This window comes from Primulina eburnea, chromosome 3, assembly GCF_022965805.1.
Source record: "Primulina eburnea isolate SZY01 chromosome 3, ASM2296580v1, whole genome shotgun sequence".
Taxonomy (NCBI): Eukaryota; Viridiplantae; Streptophyta; class Magnoliopsida; order Lamiales; family Gesneriaceae; genus Primulina; species Primulina eburnea.
In genome coordinates, this window is record NC_133103.1 from 12,212,934 (window position 1) to 12,227,512 (window position 14,579).

At 34.7% G+C, this 14,579-nt stretch overlaps 1 protein-coding gene across 1 annotated transcript in view; it reads left to right on the plus strand.

The window, feature by feature from the left end:
- Window positions 1–12,588, plus strand: part of LOC140826471 (uncharacterized) — a 33,655-nt gene extending 21,067 nt beyond the window's left edge. The window contains 21 exon segments of the mRNA XM_073188787.1: window positions 131–547; window positions 624–901; window positions 978–1,063; window positions 1,134–1,220; window positions 2,028–2,286; window positions 2,389–2,802; window positions 2,889–2,985; window positions 3,680–3,996; window positions 4,362–4,478; window positions 4,630–4,797; window positions 4,883–5,011; window positions 5,090–5,179; window positions 5,284–5,390; window positions 5,495–5,640; window positions 6,620–6,702; window positions 6,791–6,886; window positions 6,993–7,115; window positions 7,513–7,596; window positions 7,749–7,886; window positions 12,121–12,254; window positions 12,256–12,588. Of these exon segments, the coding sequence (XP_073044888.1) occupies window positions 131–547; window positions 624–901; window positions 978–1,063; window positions 1,134–1,220; window positions 2,028–2,286; window positions 2,389–2,802; window positions 2,889–2,985; window positions 3,680–3,996; window positions 4,362–4,478; window positions 4,630–4,797; window positions 4,883–5,011; window positions 5,090–5,179; window positions 5,284–5,390; window positions 5,495–5,640; window positions 6,620–6,702; window positions 6,791–6,886; window positions 6,993–7,115; window positions 7,513–7,596; window positions 7,749–7,886; window positions 12,121–12,254; window positions 12,256–12,466 (3,581 nt within the window). The 3' untranslated portion in view covers window positions 12,467–12,588.
- Window positions 12,589–14,579: the final 1,991 nt, after the last annotated feature.

Sequence of the window (14,579 nt, forward strand, 5' to 3'; positions counted from 1 at the left end):
CATTATCATCCTTATGTATTTGTATATGCATTGTATGTCAGAATTACTTTTGTTCACACTAAAGGGCAGGAAAATCCTGGATTGGCTTGTGTTTTACCCAGGACTAATTAAATTTCAATTTGAACTGCAGGAAACTTTATTTTCTCTTTTAGGCCAAATATTGACGATAGTTTGAAAATTTTGAATCAATCACTTGTGGAGTGGTCAGATGATCTTAAAGGTGGAAAGCCTGTTCACCTATCTGGTGTATTTGATAAATTAAGTTACAAAGTGAGAAAGGCGTTTTCTGTCGATTCAGTGAAGCATTCCCTAAGAAGTGCAAATTGTGTTCTCAAATCTGAAGAAGTAGTAGTTGCTAATATTCATTTCCTGATACTAACTGTTGGAAAGGGAATGCCTGTTATAAATCCTGATACCTTTGGTCATGCCCCCGGAAATAAAAGTTCACCACTTGCAATGCAAGAGCAGAAGGAAATTTTTGTTCTTCCTACAATTCAAGTTTCAAATTTACTACACACAGAAATACGTGTTAATTTGACTGATAAAGGTGATTGAAGTAAGAAAACATTCTATATTTTCTTTAGCTTCCTAGATATTATATTCTTACTTTCACCTTGTTGCAGATCTGCAGCCTAGCACGGATGACAGAAACACGTGGAGTAATTCAACTATTCCATGTGGATCGACTGCTAACTTTTATGCTAACCCTGAAACCATTTATTTTACCGTTACTCTAACTTCTTTTGATTCGAGAAGTAAACCTGTCAACAGCAGTGACTGGGTTAGAAAATTACAAAAGCAAAAACATGATATCCCTCACTTGGACATTGAGCTGGACTTTGATGGTGGGAAATACTTTGCAACACTGAGACTGTCTCGTGGGCACAGAGGCACATTAAAGGTACTTAGCTACTAATGTAACTTTGATACAATATACTAAGCTGAAACTCATAAAATTTTATTGGGCTTGCTTGCAGGTTGTTGTTTTGACGTCGTACGCGTTGCAAAACAATACCGACGCAATGTTATTTTGCTTTGTTTCTAAACAAAAATCTTTTTCTAGGTAAGCAGTTGATTGCTTATTATGTGAACTTACATTCAACCTGGTCGTAAACAAGATACTTGTTTTTCAGCGAAGACATGAAAAGATTTGTTTCAAGCATTCCTCCAGAGTTGGGATCATATTTGCCTCCTAATTCCATCGCTTCGTGGTTTATGAAGTAAATGTCTTTGTTCTTTCTAATTTCTATCTTATTTTTATTGAAGCTAGTGTTTGGTGTTTTCGTAAAAGATGTCACTGTCTCATGATGGACATATGCGGATTAGTTTTTATGTGCATATGCTGTAATAACTTCTCATTTGGAATTGTTATTATTATTATTATTGCTGTTGTTGTTATTATAACAACTCTGACTATAAATATTGAAGGTCTTGATTTTCATCATTGACATTGTTGGGCAGGTCAAAAATCTGATCTCGGGTCAAAACAGAAAGACACAAAAGAAAATACTTTTTTTTTTCACAAAAGCATGATATTGCATATACATATGTGTTATTAATTTATTTTTGAGATGAAAAATAAGATCTCATGGGTGAGATCCTATTGTTCTTTTACTGGATAATGTAAAAATTGTTGAACCACCTAAGTAATTCATGTGCACATCAAATGCTGCCTGCAAACATTGAAAATTTGAAGTTTACTCTTCAAACAAAAAATGAAGAAAATTACATACGTACTGACATTACAGTTCTGATTTGTGGAACAAGGATTTGCAAGCATAGATTTTGGGATTCTTCCTACTTTATTTAACATTCTTTGGATTTTCTTACTGTAAACATGGCAGAACCAATTTCTCACTGTTTATTTTCTAGATTTTTCCATCTCTCTTCTGGTGGAGGTGATGCATGGTAAAGTTTGAGCTCATCTGTACATAAATAAAGATGTAGAATATCCATGCAGAGAACTGTTAAAATACTTATTTTTCATTCGTATGTGGAGATTTGTGGTGATCTTTTTGCAATTTCAGATCCCCCAAATTGCGGCTGAAATTGTTGGAGGAAAAAGCATGTGATACACAATTAGACTTGGATGCTTTATCAGGCCTTGCAGAAATAGATCTTGAAGTAGAAGATATTTCTGGATTAAAAACTATTATGAGGTTGGGGGTCTCTCTGAGGCCATCCACTGGCAAAGAGGCTCTGTCTCAGATTGTAACTTTGAGCTCACGCTATGTTGTGTGCAATGAATCGGAAGAAATTATCACTGTCCGGCAATGCTATATGGAGGTTTGATCTAACTGTTCTATTGCTGGCAACCTGTCTATTGGATTGTGTTATGTAAAAGCAATGACCTGTACTTTGATTTTATGTTTTGATTTATTGAAAAAGGGAATGGAAGAGTCTATTGCTATCAACAGCAAGCAGCGGATAGCTTTAAGGTTGAAAAAGGTAATGAAAAATAAGAGAGAATTCAACGCTATTGAGAATCTTCTCCGAAAGCATACAAAATCTCAAGACGATGTCTCTCTCTTCATTCAATTCCAACTGAATGAAAGTGGACTGAGTTGGTCAGGGCCAGTGTGTGTGGCTTCATTGGGGCGCTTTTACCTGAAATTCAGTAAATCCTCAGAATACCCTGAAAATCACCTATCAAATGAGAACAATTTTTCCCACTATGCAGTAGTTCATGTAGTAGAAGAAGGGTCTTCCATTGTTTTGCACTTTCATAGGTCGCCAGATACAAATCTGCCCTATCGAATAGAGAACCGTTTACATGATACTCCTATAGCTTACTATCAAAAGGTTCCATTTCACTGTTTATTATTCTCAAATTTAGTCAGCATGGCTGCACGGGCATGCTCATGTAACTCTTTATAATTTCCCATCAGGGTTCATCAGCACCAGAAGCTTTAGGAGCTGGAGTTAGTGTGGGTTATGTCTGGGATGATCTGACTCTTCCGCATAAATTAGTTATTCAACTTGATGGTAGTTTCTGTTCTTTGTGATTGTTAGCTTTCTTAAGATAATGATTAGCGGTTAGATTTCTGTGTAGATTGAGACTCTTTTTTCAATTTTGTGCTATCAGTACTGTTGAAGACGATGTTCCTGGAAATCCTTGATGATTACGCATTATTCTTGTAGTGACACAGATGAATGAGTACTTTTACGATATCTCGACAATGGCAGCATTGGCGGCTTAAGTTAATAGCCATTCTTTAATTTACGAAAAATTGTTGCTGCTAGTAATGATGGTTTGATTGGCTTATTCATGCTAAGGATACTTCTGCTATCCAAATTTGATATGGTTGCGTATTTAACATCTCTGATTGCTGAACTGTGAATTCGATGTAAATGTTAGAAGAAACACTAAAGTTTTCTTATGAGATGACTGCTGAACAGTGGTTTTCTTTGTTAAAGTTTTCTTATGAGATGTAGGTATAAAGCTTAACTGTTTAGATTAAACATAAAAGTCAGCGCAGAATTGAATTATTCAAACTAGATCTGAGCAGTTTGTGATCACTAAATTGATTATTTTGGGCAGTTGTTTGCACTCAAGTGATATCATGTTATAGGAGCCTTGGAGAAAATGAAAGAACTAATGTTTGCAAAACCACACGAGCTTGTAATCAATCTTGTTATGCATTGGATGTGCAGTTATATCTTTTTTTTCTTCTGGCAGATGTGCATTTGCTGCGTGAAATTAACTTGGATAAGGTTCGATCATGGAAACCATTTTATCGGAATAAGCAGACGAGAGGTCTGGGGTTTCACATACCACTTGAAAAGAAAGACCAAAAACAAACCACCTATGGTCAACAACTGCACAGAGAAACTGTAAAGGTAGGTTATGAAGTATATGCAGAAGGTGTCACTCGGATTTTGAGAATTTGTGACTTCTCTGATAGTCATAAGGTGAATGAGCCATATGGCACCCGAACAAAGATGCGGCTGAGAATCTCTTATTTGGCTGTTCACTTGCTTGAGCATGCCAAGCAGGTTAGTTTAATTTATGAATCAGTTGTGCAAACATGATATCTTTGAGTTTTGATGTAATTCAAGGCAACTCTAAGTTTAATGTATAAAGCTTGTTGCTCTGTTCTTTGAGGTATGTAGAGCTAGTCAAACGTTTGATGAGCCCTCTACATCAAAAAACTGACATTGTGCACCTGGTGTGCCCTCTGGTGGAATGAAATTTTGACTGGCTCGGAAATCTGCATGTTAACGGTTAACTAACTAGCTGATGATGAAATACCACGATTGTAAAACTTGTCATAAGAGAAAGTAGCCTTCACGTGAAGAAACCCTAGTTTTCCTTATTAACTTTATGACCTAATGCTTTACTTTTTTTTTATCTTCTGAAGGAGGTAGATAAAAGCGAACCATCCGATGATGTGCCAATATTAATCGGAAGATTTGAGAGGATTAATTGTGATTGTATGTTCACTAGCCGGCATAACTATAATCAGATCCGAATACAGGTATGTCCAGGTTTTTTGTTTTCCATTAATAATCTCTCATTCCCATCCATGTGGTGTGTTTTTGTTAAATCTGAAATATTGTGATGTACTTGATACTAGAATCCCACCATATCTAAGTGCTTACTGTGGTGAATATGACTAACACATGCAGTCATTGAGTGTCGATGAGAAGTGGGTCGGTGCTCCTTTTGCAACAATGCTTCGTAGGCATCAATCAGAAAAGTCGGATGCAAATGATTGCATACTCCGCATCATGATTATTTTACGTCCATCCAGCTCCCATGTTAAACAAGTGAAGCATCTATCCATTGTGCTGCTGGTAACTTGGATAATTTGGTGTAGCTCTATGTGTTTTATTCAGGGTCATGAAACGAGCTGATCGTTGTTCGTCGTCCTCTTTGCAGCCTCTAACCTTGAACCTTGATGAGGAAACACTAATGAAAATTGTTCCATTTTGGAGGAGCTCTCTCAGTGACTCAAGTGTTCCTCGTCAACAGTACTACTTTGATCATTTTGAAATCCACCCAATTAAGGTATGATATTTGATCTCTAAGCTGTTTTCTTTTCCTGAACAGCAATAGGCTAATTTCTAATGCTCTGTCATGTGACAGATTGTGGCAAGCTTCCTTCCGGGGGAATTGTATTACAGCTATAGTTCAACTCAAGACACTCTACGGTCTTTACTCCATAGTGTGATTAAGGTATGGAAGCGGTTGCTTTTATAAAAATTCCCCTTTTTATGATGTCAATGTCTTTTTTGGGAATTATTATGATCTTTGCATGGGACTTCTCTGACTCTACGCAGATGCCGGCCATCCAAAGTAAGACTGTTGAGCTCAATGGAGTCCTTGTTACACATGCTATGATTACCTTGCGCGAATTGACCATTAAGTGTGCGCAGCATTATTCGTGGTAATATGTTGGGTTCTGTTGTCACCTTACTTTATTCAATTAAGTTTGTCACCTTCCTTTATTCAATTAAGTTTGCTTGTCTAAATTGTGTTTATGTTTCACAGGTATTCCATGAGAGCAATTTATATGGCAAAGGGTAGCCCATTGCTTCCTCCAGCTTTTGCTTCTATATTTGATGATTCAGCTTCATCCTCATTAGATGTGTTTTTTGATCCTTCAAGTGGCATAAATCTTCCTGGCGTGACCTTAGGTATATCTTCTCTATTTATTGCATGGAAAGTAAGAGCGGATATCTGCACTGTGTTTTGTGGCTTTCTTATAGTTTACTGATCATGTAATACATAGGGTGCGTTTTGAGTTCATGGTTGCCATATTGCTTGAAATTATCATCTTTTTTTTCTCTGTGGCATTGTTTTAAATTTTATTTTATCACAAGCACAATTTGGCAGACTAATTCTATAAAGTTGGCTAATACCATATATAATTATCCGATCCTTTTCTTTTGTATGAGGTAGAACAATGTGAAAACACTGTTAGTGTTTTTGACTGATTGATAGAATGTTGTGTTAGATATTCTTTCTGTGGGCAGCTGTATATAGCATTGAATGAGGCTGGTGTGGAATGTTAGACTTTAAAAGAAAGTTAATTTTCTATGGTATAAGAATTCTCTGCTACCTCATGGTGGTCACGTTCCTCTGAAAAGCTGTGATTTCATATCTAAATAGAGTAATTGCCTTGTGCATTTGTGTAGGACCTCAAATGATTCTACGTTGCAGCATTTTCATAATAAATAGAATAGTCAAAAAATCATCATTTCTGTATAAGAATTACTTTAGAAATTGTGTTGATTATGCAAGGTTGGAAATTTATTATATGCAACTAAATTAAACAGGGTTATCATGTGACAATCCCAATTGATTAGATTTCAAGGGTTTATTAATTTGTGACTTTTAAAAAATAAAAGTTGTGTTTTGAGCCTGCTAAAATTGAAGCCTTATCAACTTATGGACACAGTATCTAGGGAGATATTTGAAGATTCCTTCTGAATGAAATGCAGTCATCTCCGAGAAACAGAACTTGCTATACTTTTTAGAAATAATATTGCTTTTACTTTTAATTGTGTTTTTTGGATATTTATAATGTAAACTGAAATAAATTTCTTGTTTCAAATTGCTGAAATGGTTTTGTTGCAATATGATTCTGGTCTGATTCCTTTTTATGTGCATAAGGGACACTCAAGCTCATAAGCAAATTCATTGATAACAAGGGTTTTTCCGGAACAAGGCGTTACTTTGGTGATCTGGGAAAAACTGTAGGTCCTTTTTCCTTACTAAGAAGACTATTTCTTCGGTGTAGTAATCACCGTGCCAAAATAATTTTAAAATCTGTCCTAACTGCAGTTGAAAACAGCTGGGTCGAATATACTATTTGCTGCAGTGACTGAAGTATCAGACTCTGTCCTCAAGGGAGCAGAAAAGAGTGGTTTTAGTGGAATGGTGTCATTCATCTGCATCTCTCTCTCTCTTTTTTTCCTTCTATTTATGTCGTATTCTAATTTTTGGATCTTTAAAACTTACTGTTCGAGTGTCTAATTTCTATCAGGTTGGTGGTTTCCACCAAGGAATTCTTAAATTAGCAATGGAACCAACAGTGTTGGGTAATGCTTTCATGGAAGGTGGCCCTGATAGGAAAATTAAGCTTGATAGAAGTCCTGGAATTGATGAGGCAAGTGGAGTTATCTGCCCTCTCCTGTTACATTATTCCATTCTTGTTTCTTTAGGAGTATATACTAGATCACCCAAGGATCCAAGATTTCAGAAGATAGGTGGTGAGGCTAGACAAAGGTGGCAGGATGAAGCGACTGAATTGATTTTGGGTGGTGAAACTCGTAGTTTATAAAATTTCACATGAGATTTTAAATATTTTTGTTCACCCTTCTCCCTTTACTGTTTCCACCTGTAGTTCCATCACTAAGATTTAACAATATAAGTAGAAAAGCACTTTTGATACTTTTTTTGTTTTGATTAATTTAAATTTGCATTTTTCTTGTCTTAAGTTCATTTTTATACGGCTGAAATGTCTTTGTACAAATTTTTTATACGAGTTATGTTGAACGATGCAGTTGTACATTGAAGGTTACCTGCAAGCAATGTTAGATACGATGTATAAACAAGAATATCTCAGGGTCAAAGTCGTCGACAATTTGGTAATATCTAGTTGGTTCCGTTTTTCCCCTCTTGTACTAAACCTATGTGTTCAAATTTAAAATCCGTCAAATTTTTTTTTGTGCTTCCTTCTCTCTCACAATGTTTATTGTTAGTGCTACCAATAATATTTTATATTTTGTTGGTCATCCAGGTTATTCTCAAGAACCTACCTCCTAGCAGTGCTCTTATAAATGAGATCATGGAATCTGTTAATGGCTTTCTTGCAAGCAAAGCCCTGTTGAAAGGGGAAACAACACCTAATTCCCTTCGATATATGCGAGGAGAAAGGGTATGCTTGTGCTCTGATTACTACTTCTCGATGCTTATTTTGGTTATTTAAGGCAAATTTGGAACTATTTTTAGTTTTTAACAGCGTGTGTAGAGTAGTTAACAATCGGTAATTGTCTATTCATTAAATTAGTACGTACATCCTTTTATAGTTACAAAGAGAAAATAACAATTAACAACACACTGATTAAAGGATAGAGAATCTCATTCTACCTAATTTAAAAATATAGTATCTTATCCAAATCAATTTATCTTATCAAATAAAGTCATGATTCAGTAAACTAATTATCATAATCTACACGTTCCCTCAAGCTTGGCTGTAAATGTTGAAGATCTCAAGTTTGCCATCAAAGAATTCACCAGTCTGTTTTGGTAGTCTTTTGGTGAGTATGTCGGTCAATTGGTGAGAAGTATGGACATATTCAACACTGAGGTTACCCCTTTTTCTTTATTATATTAAGTTCACAAACTCCACGGGCCACGTCTCTGTATTCTGTAAATGCGCTACTTTTTGCTACGACAGTTTTTTGCTATGCTAAGTAACCATATTTCCCCATACATTGGTTCAGTACGTGAATGTAGGCTTTCGATTAGATTTAGATCCAGCTCGATCTGCATCTGTGAATGTGTTTACTTATCGGTCATCATGATAGGCAAAGAGTTACCCTTTTCCAGGAGTTTTTTCCAAGTATTTCAGAATTCTATACATGGCATCGATTGTCCTTGACCTGATGATTGCATGTATTGATTACTAGACTGACTACAAAGACAATATCTGGTGAGCGTGTGAGAGGTAAATGAGTTTTCTCACAAGTTGTGATATTGTTCCATGTCCACGATTTTTCTCTCAAACATCTTCTCTTTGTTTTCTAGCTCGACGGGTATATTGCTAGGTTTGCATCTCAATATTAACGAATATACCTTCTTTACTTCTGACAATTTCCACTCCTAAAAAATATTTCAGTATTCCAAGATCTTTAACATCAAATTCTTTTGCCATCATAAGTTTTATATTTGTCATTTCTTTGTTGTCATTGTCAGTGACAATGATGTCATCAACGTACAGTATGATTCTAATTCTGAGAGTGTTTGATGAAGAGGGTATATTTGTTCGTCCCGAACATATCCAGATTTCTTAGCTACCTCGGAGAATCTGCCAAACCAAGCACGTGGGGACTGTTTCAGCCCATTAAAGGACTTCTGAGGCTTGCATGTTGTTCAAGTTCCCAATTGTTCTTTAGTCCCGGCGGTTGACTCTTTTAGACTTCCTCTTCAGATCCACCATTTAAGTAGGCATTCTTATATCGAGCTGATGTAGTGGTCAATCAAGAATTGCTGCCAATGATAGAAGAATTCAAACAGTGTTATGTTTGGCAACATGAGCAAAGGTTTCAATGTAGTCAATGCCATAGGTTTGAGTTAATCCCCTGGCTACAAGGTGAGCCTTGTATCATTCGATTAAACCATCAGTCCTATATTTCATAGTGAATATCCATTTGCATCCCACTTTGTTTTTCTCTGTGATAATTCCACCAAACTTCAGGTATTATTTTGCCTTGGTGGGTGCATTTCTTCGTGGATCGTTGTCTTCTATTCAGTGACAGTAAGAGTATCTTGAACAGTCCTGAAAATTTTTACACTAACAAATTCGAGGTGAAAGCACAAATTGATGATGATGAATTAGAAAATAGGAAACAAACTTCGAGATAGTTTTTTATTACCTGACGGAGGATCCATTATCGGTTCATCTTCTTGACTGGTTAGGATTCACAATGTTTTTTGTATCTTGAGGTTATCTTGAGTAGACTTGTAACTCTCGTTGTGTATTGATTATTCCCTTGTTTCCGAACCTGAAATATGTTCTGGAGGATTAAGTGTATGAGGATCAACTGAGATTGGATTTGTTGTCGGAAGAGTTAAATGAATAGGATCAGTTGTGTGAAGAGGTAGATTATCCTAACAAGCTTCATCCAAGTTCCCTCATGAAGTGAAGTGGAGGTGAAGTAAGGCGTGCCTTCAAGAAAAGTGACATCCCGAGAGACATGTATTTTCGGGTTTGAGGGCGGTAGCACTGATTAAGAATAACCAGTAAAGATGGTTTTGATGGCTCGTGGATCTGGTTTGCTTCGGCTGTGGCAACCAAAGGTTTTTAGTGGAAGTTAAATGGGTTATAGAAAGGCGAGGATATTTGTGAATGAGGGATAAAGGTGTTGCAAAATTTTGAGGTCGACTTGGTAAGAAATTGATGGGGTAAGGCTTGGGCAACTTCCAACAGATGACGTTTTTTTTTTTCGGATATTCCATTTTGTTGTGGGTCACACTGGATGCTATTGAAGTATACTCTACCATTATATATGCAAAGAGCTTGAATGTTTGTGTGAAAATGTGTTTTGAATCATTTTGTGGAATACTTTGAAGATTTTACTTGTCACATTTGTTGATGAGGAGGTAAACCCAAGTGATCCGTGTGTGATCAACAATAAAGATCAGAAACCATATTTCCTTGGGAGGTAGTGACTGGAGGGTGTCCCGAAATACCAAGATGTTTATTATTGAATAATGAAGGAAACGGTCACTTTAAATACCAAAAAATGGGATGGTCTAATTGATGATGTCCCTAGACCAAGAAACAGAGGCAGAAGCAGCAACACAATTATTATCAAGTGTGGATTTACTAATAGAAATGAGGTTGCATGTCAAGGAAGGAACATGAAGAACAAAATTCGGGATAATACTTTTAAAAATAGACTGACACTACCAATAGCAAACAAGGTGAGTGATCGACCCATTTGAAATTTTCACAGATGTGTGGTCAGGATAATGACTAAAAGTGCAAAATAAGCTGGGATCAGAGGTCATGTGGTTGGATGCACCGGAATCAACAGTGCTGTTCAATCTGCCCAATTTGGTCTATGGTGAATGGTGTTGAAGTGCCAGAATTTCCAGAATGATCCTGGATGGTTTGGGGCTGAAACCCATGTACATCGCCTTTCTTTCTGGGCTGCCATTTCGCGGGCTTCCCATGTATTTCCCAGCACTTATCTTTTATATGGTATGGGCGCTTACAGTGCTCACACCAAGGTCGTTTGGAAGTGCGCGGAGCAGGGGATAATGTTTTGTGTGTCACAAGTGTGGAGACATCAGCGGCAGATTGTTGGTGTGAGAAATCGTCATCATCATTTTTTTGCGCATTTCCTCAAGCCTAACCAGCAAAGGCATCTTCAGGTGAGGTAAATGGTTCACGTGCAAATCGGCCATGAACATCATCAAGGTTGCGGTTGAGGCCAGCCAAAAAATGGAAGACCCGTTCTTTCTTTAGGAACTGCAGAATTTTGGCATTGCAGGTGGCACATGGTGAAGAATCTTCAAGGAACAGGTCCAATTCTTGTCAAATGGACGCGGCTCGCATGGGAAGAAATATTTCTGCAGAAGTAGCGCCAAATGATAGTGGGCACCATTGAATTGAAGAGCCAGGCAAGAACAATGGAGTTTTCGGTTGTCCAGGTTTTGTATGAAGAGTCGGAGAGGTTTGGTGCTGGTAGTTCGCCAGTGAGATAACCAAATTTTCCATGACCTCAAGTAACGAGTAACGATCTTGGTCGATTGAGCCAACTGAAGATAATTCCGCTCTTTAATTTATGGGTGGTAATCTGCAGAGTTGAAAAGTCGCTTCCGGAGAGAGAAGCGATACTGCCAATGGATTTCTCAGCCACTGTTTCACTGGAGATCGCAGAGGTGGTGGAAGATTCCTTCGACAAAGAGCAAATCACACCCCTACTGATTGTGAGGGATGGAGAATCTCATCCTAGCTAATCTACAAATATTTGTTATCTTATCAAATCAAGTCCTAATTGAGTAAACTAATTGTCATAATCTACCGTGTGCTCCTGTTATTCAAGAATCTAGTTTTATGAAGCACTTTGTCGTATAGAAATTCAATATATATTTTAAAATAGCAGTAAAGTTTATATTTACTGTTGAATTTTTTAAGTGTTAGAATAGTAGACGAGAACATTCGATTGAACATACATTGATTGCATGGAATACAATCTTCCACCCTTTCATATAGCTGAAATAAATATGATAGAAAATCTTTCCCATAATCAAATCATAATAACATCTATCCAAGATACTTGTAATAATAATAATATCAAATCTGATTGTAGAATATATTCTTTAGTTTCTAGTTTCAATTGATGTTCGAGCAACTCTTCAATCATGATACTTGTTAGCAGGAATGGCGGATAGGACCAACAGTGCTGACTTTGTGTGAGCACCTTTTTGTGAGTTTTGCAATTCGTTTCCTTCGCAAGCAGGCTGGCAATTTTGTGAGTAGCATCAAGTTGAAGGAAAAAACAAAGGAAGATGAAGAGAAGCGCGATTGTTGAGTCCCCCAGTACTGGAAATAAACAGAAGGTGAAACTGGTGTGGAAATGGGGAATTGGCAAATTTGTGCTGTCTGGTATCGTTGCATACGTAGATGGGCGATTGTGCCGAAATATTCCTAATCCTTTAGCAAGGAGGATTGTTAGTGGATTTTTGTTGAGTTTTCTTGATACAGGTGGTGATGAATCCAAATAATCAAGAATTCTAATAGGAAAATGGAAAAGGGGCATTTATTTTATAGGGTGCTTCTTTTCTTCTTTACCTATCTTGTATTTATATATTTCTTTTTTTTAATCAACTTTTAATTTTCACGCTTTTCTTAATTTTAATTTTTTGAATTCAAATTTTAATGTTGTATTCATATAGTTTTTTTAAAAAACTAATTATTTTTTTAAATGTTTTTAGATTCAAATTTTTTAAAAAATAATAAATAAATTTTAAATGTTTTTAAAAAAATCTAAATGAATAACACTAACAAAAAAGCAGTTTGTTGAATGCACAATTAGTTGCCTCATTGAATTGAACACGAGTTTAGTAAAGGTTATTTTGAATACGAATGTGCTAACTGTGTACATGAATCAACTGTGCAAATCTTTTTCTTCTTTGTCTTCACCACTCAAAATTAAATATATAATTTTGATGACTTGTTAGATATGACAATGAATCGGGTTTGCGTAGGATTTATATCTTTCGTCATCATCTCCATCGTCTGTGTTCATGTTCACCGAGTGTTCAATTTCATCTGTATTGTCATACTCGTCGTCGAAGGTTTGAATATCAATGTTTTATTCAAATATGTTATTACTATTTATAGTTGCATTTTTTTAAAAAATATCATAAACAATTTAGTCTAACATCATTATCCTATAAAAATAACATCAACTTTATATTAATAATTTTTTTCGTTCTGTTCAATTTTTTTAGTCACATTAGGATAGATTTTTCAAGTAAATTATGATCGAAAAATTGTTTCTTTACACTTGGCCTGGGACTCGATCTGGTTTGTATTTACATCCTAAATATAAGTAGAAATCAAATTAATAGTATTACTGAAATCAATGGCTTCTAAATTACGTAGTTTTAGTAAACTTGGGGATATCAAGCATTAATATTGTGTCCACTCCAATCTATATCTATCTATCTATTCTATCTATATCTATCTATATCTATATCTATCTATCTATATCTATATCTATCTATACTAATATAAATATATGAATTGAATTGTGAATTTACATAAATATCCTTACTTTCACATAAATATCCTTACTTTCATTTAATATTAATCATTAATACACATTTTCATATTAATCATTAATACATATTTTCTTTTACATTTTCTATTTCATAAAATTAAAATTAATTAATTAAAATCTATCTATATCTATATCTATACTATACTAATCTATATCTATACTAATATAAATATATGAATTGAATTGTGAATTTACATAAATATCCTTACTTTCATTTAATATTAATCATTAATATATATTTTCATATTAATCATTAATACATATTTTTTTTTCATTTTCTATTTCATAAAATTAAAATTAATTAATTAAAATCTATCTATATCTGTATCTATACTATACTAATATAAATATATGAATTGAATACATATTTTCTTTTTCATTTTCTATTTCTAAAATTAAAATTAATTAATTAAAATTAAATTAATCTATCTATCTATACTAATCTATACTAATATCTATATATGAATGCGAATTGTGATTATATTGACATCAAATTCACACAAAATCACTTTATTTTTTTTCAAATTCACAGAAAATCACTTTATTTTTTTTATATTACAATTTGTCATATTAATGGTGTTATTTAAGTCATTTTTTATTTTAGTTTAATGAGATCATTAATAGTGTATTTAACTCAATCAAACTAACTATTATTTTAATTTACTTTAAATTTAATTTTAAATACTTAAATTTATACATTGCCAGTCAAATAATAATAGGAAGACAAAAGAGATGAGTCGGATTGAATAAAAATAAAGTATTAATAAATATTAAGGTCATACAAAATTTATTTCTCTCATTTAGAATAAAAATATTTTCAGACTCCTCATGTGTCAATAGAAATATACGATTGAGAGAAATATTTTTCTGTAATAGATTTCAAACACTGTTTTTAAGTTATTTAGTCAATTTTTTTATAAATGCTGCTAAATAATATGCTATATTTGATCATTTTTTGTTCTTGCAATGAGAGGAGTTTTTTTACCCTAGCGTTAACATGTTTGATTGTTATATGTCATTTGTATTGATCATGTAATTGTGTTTGGATTGTT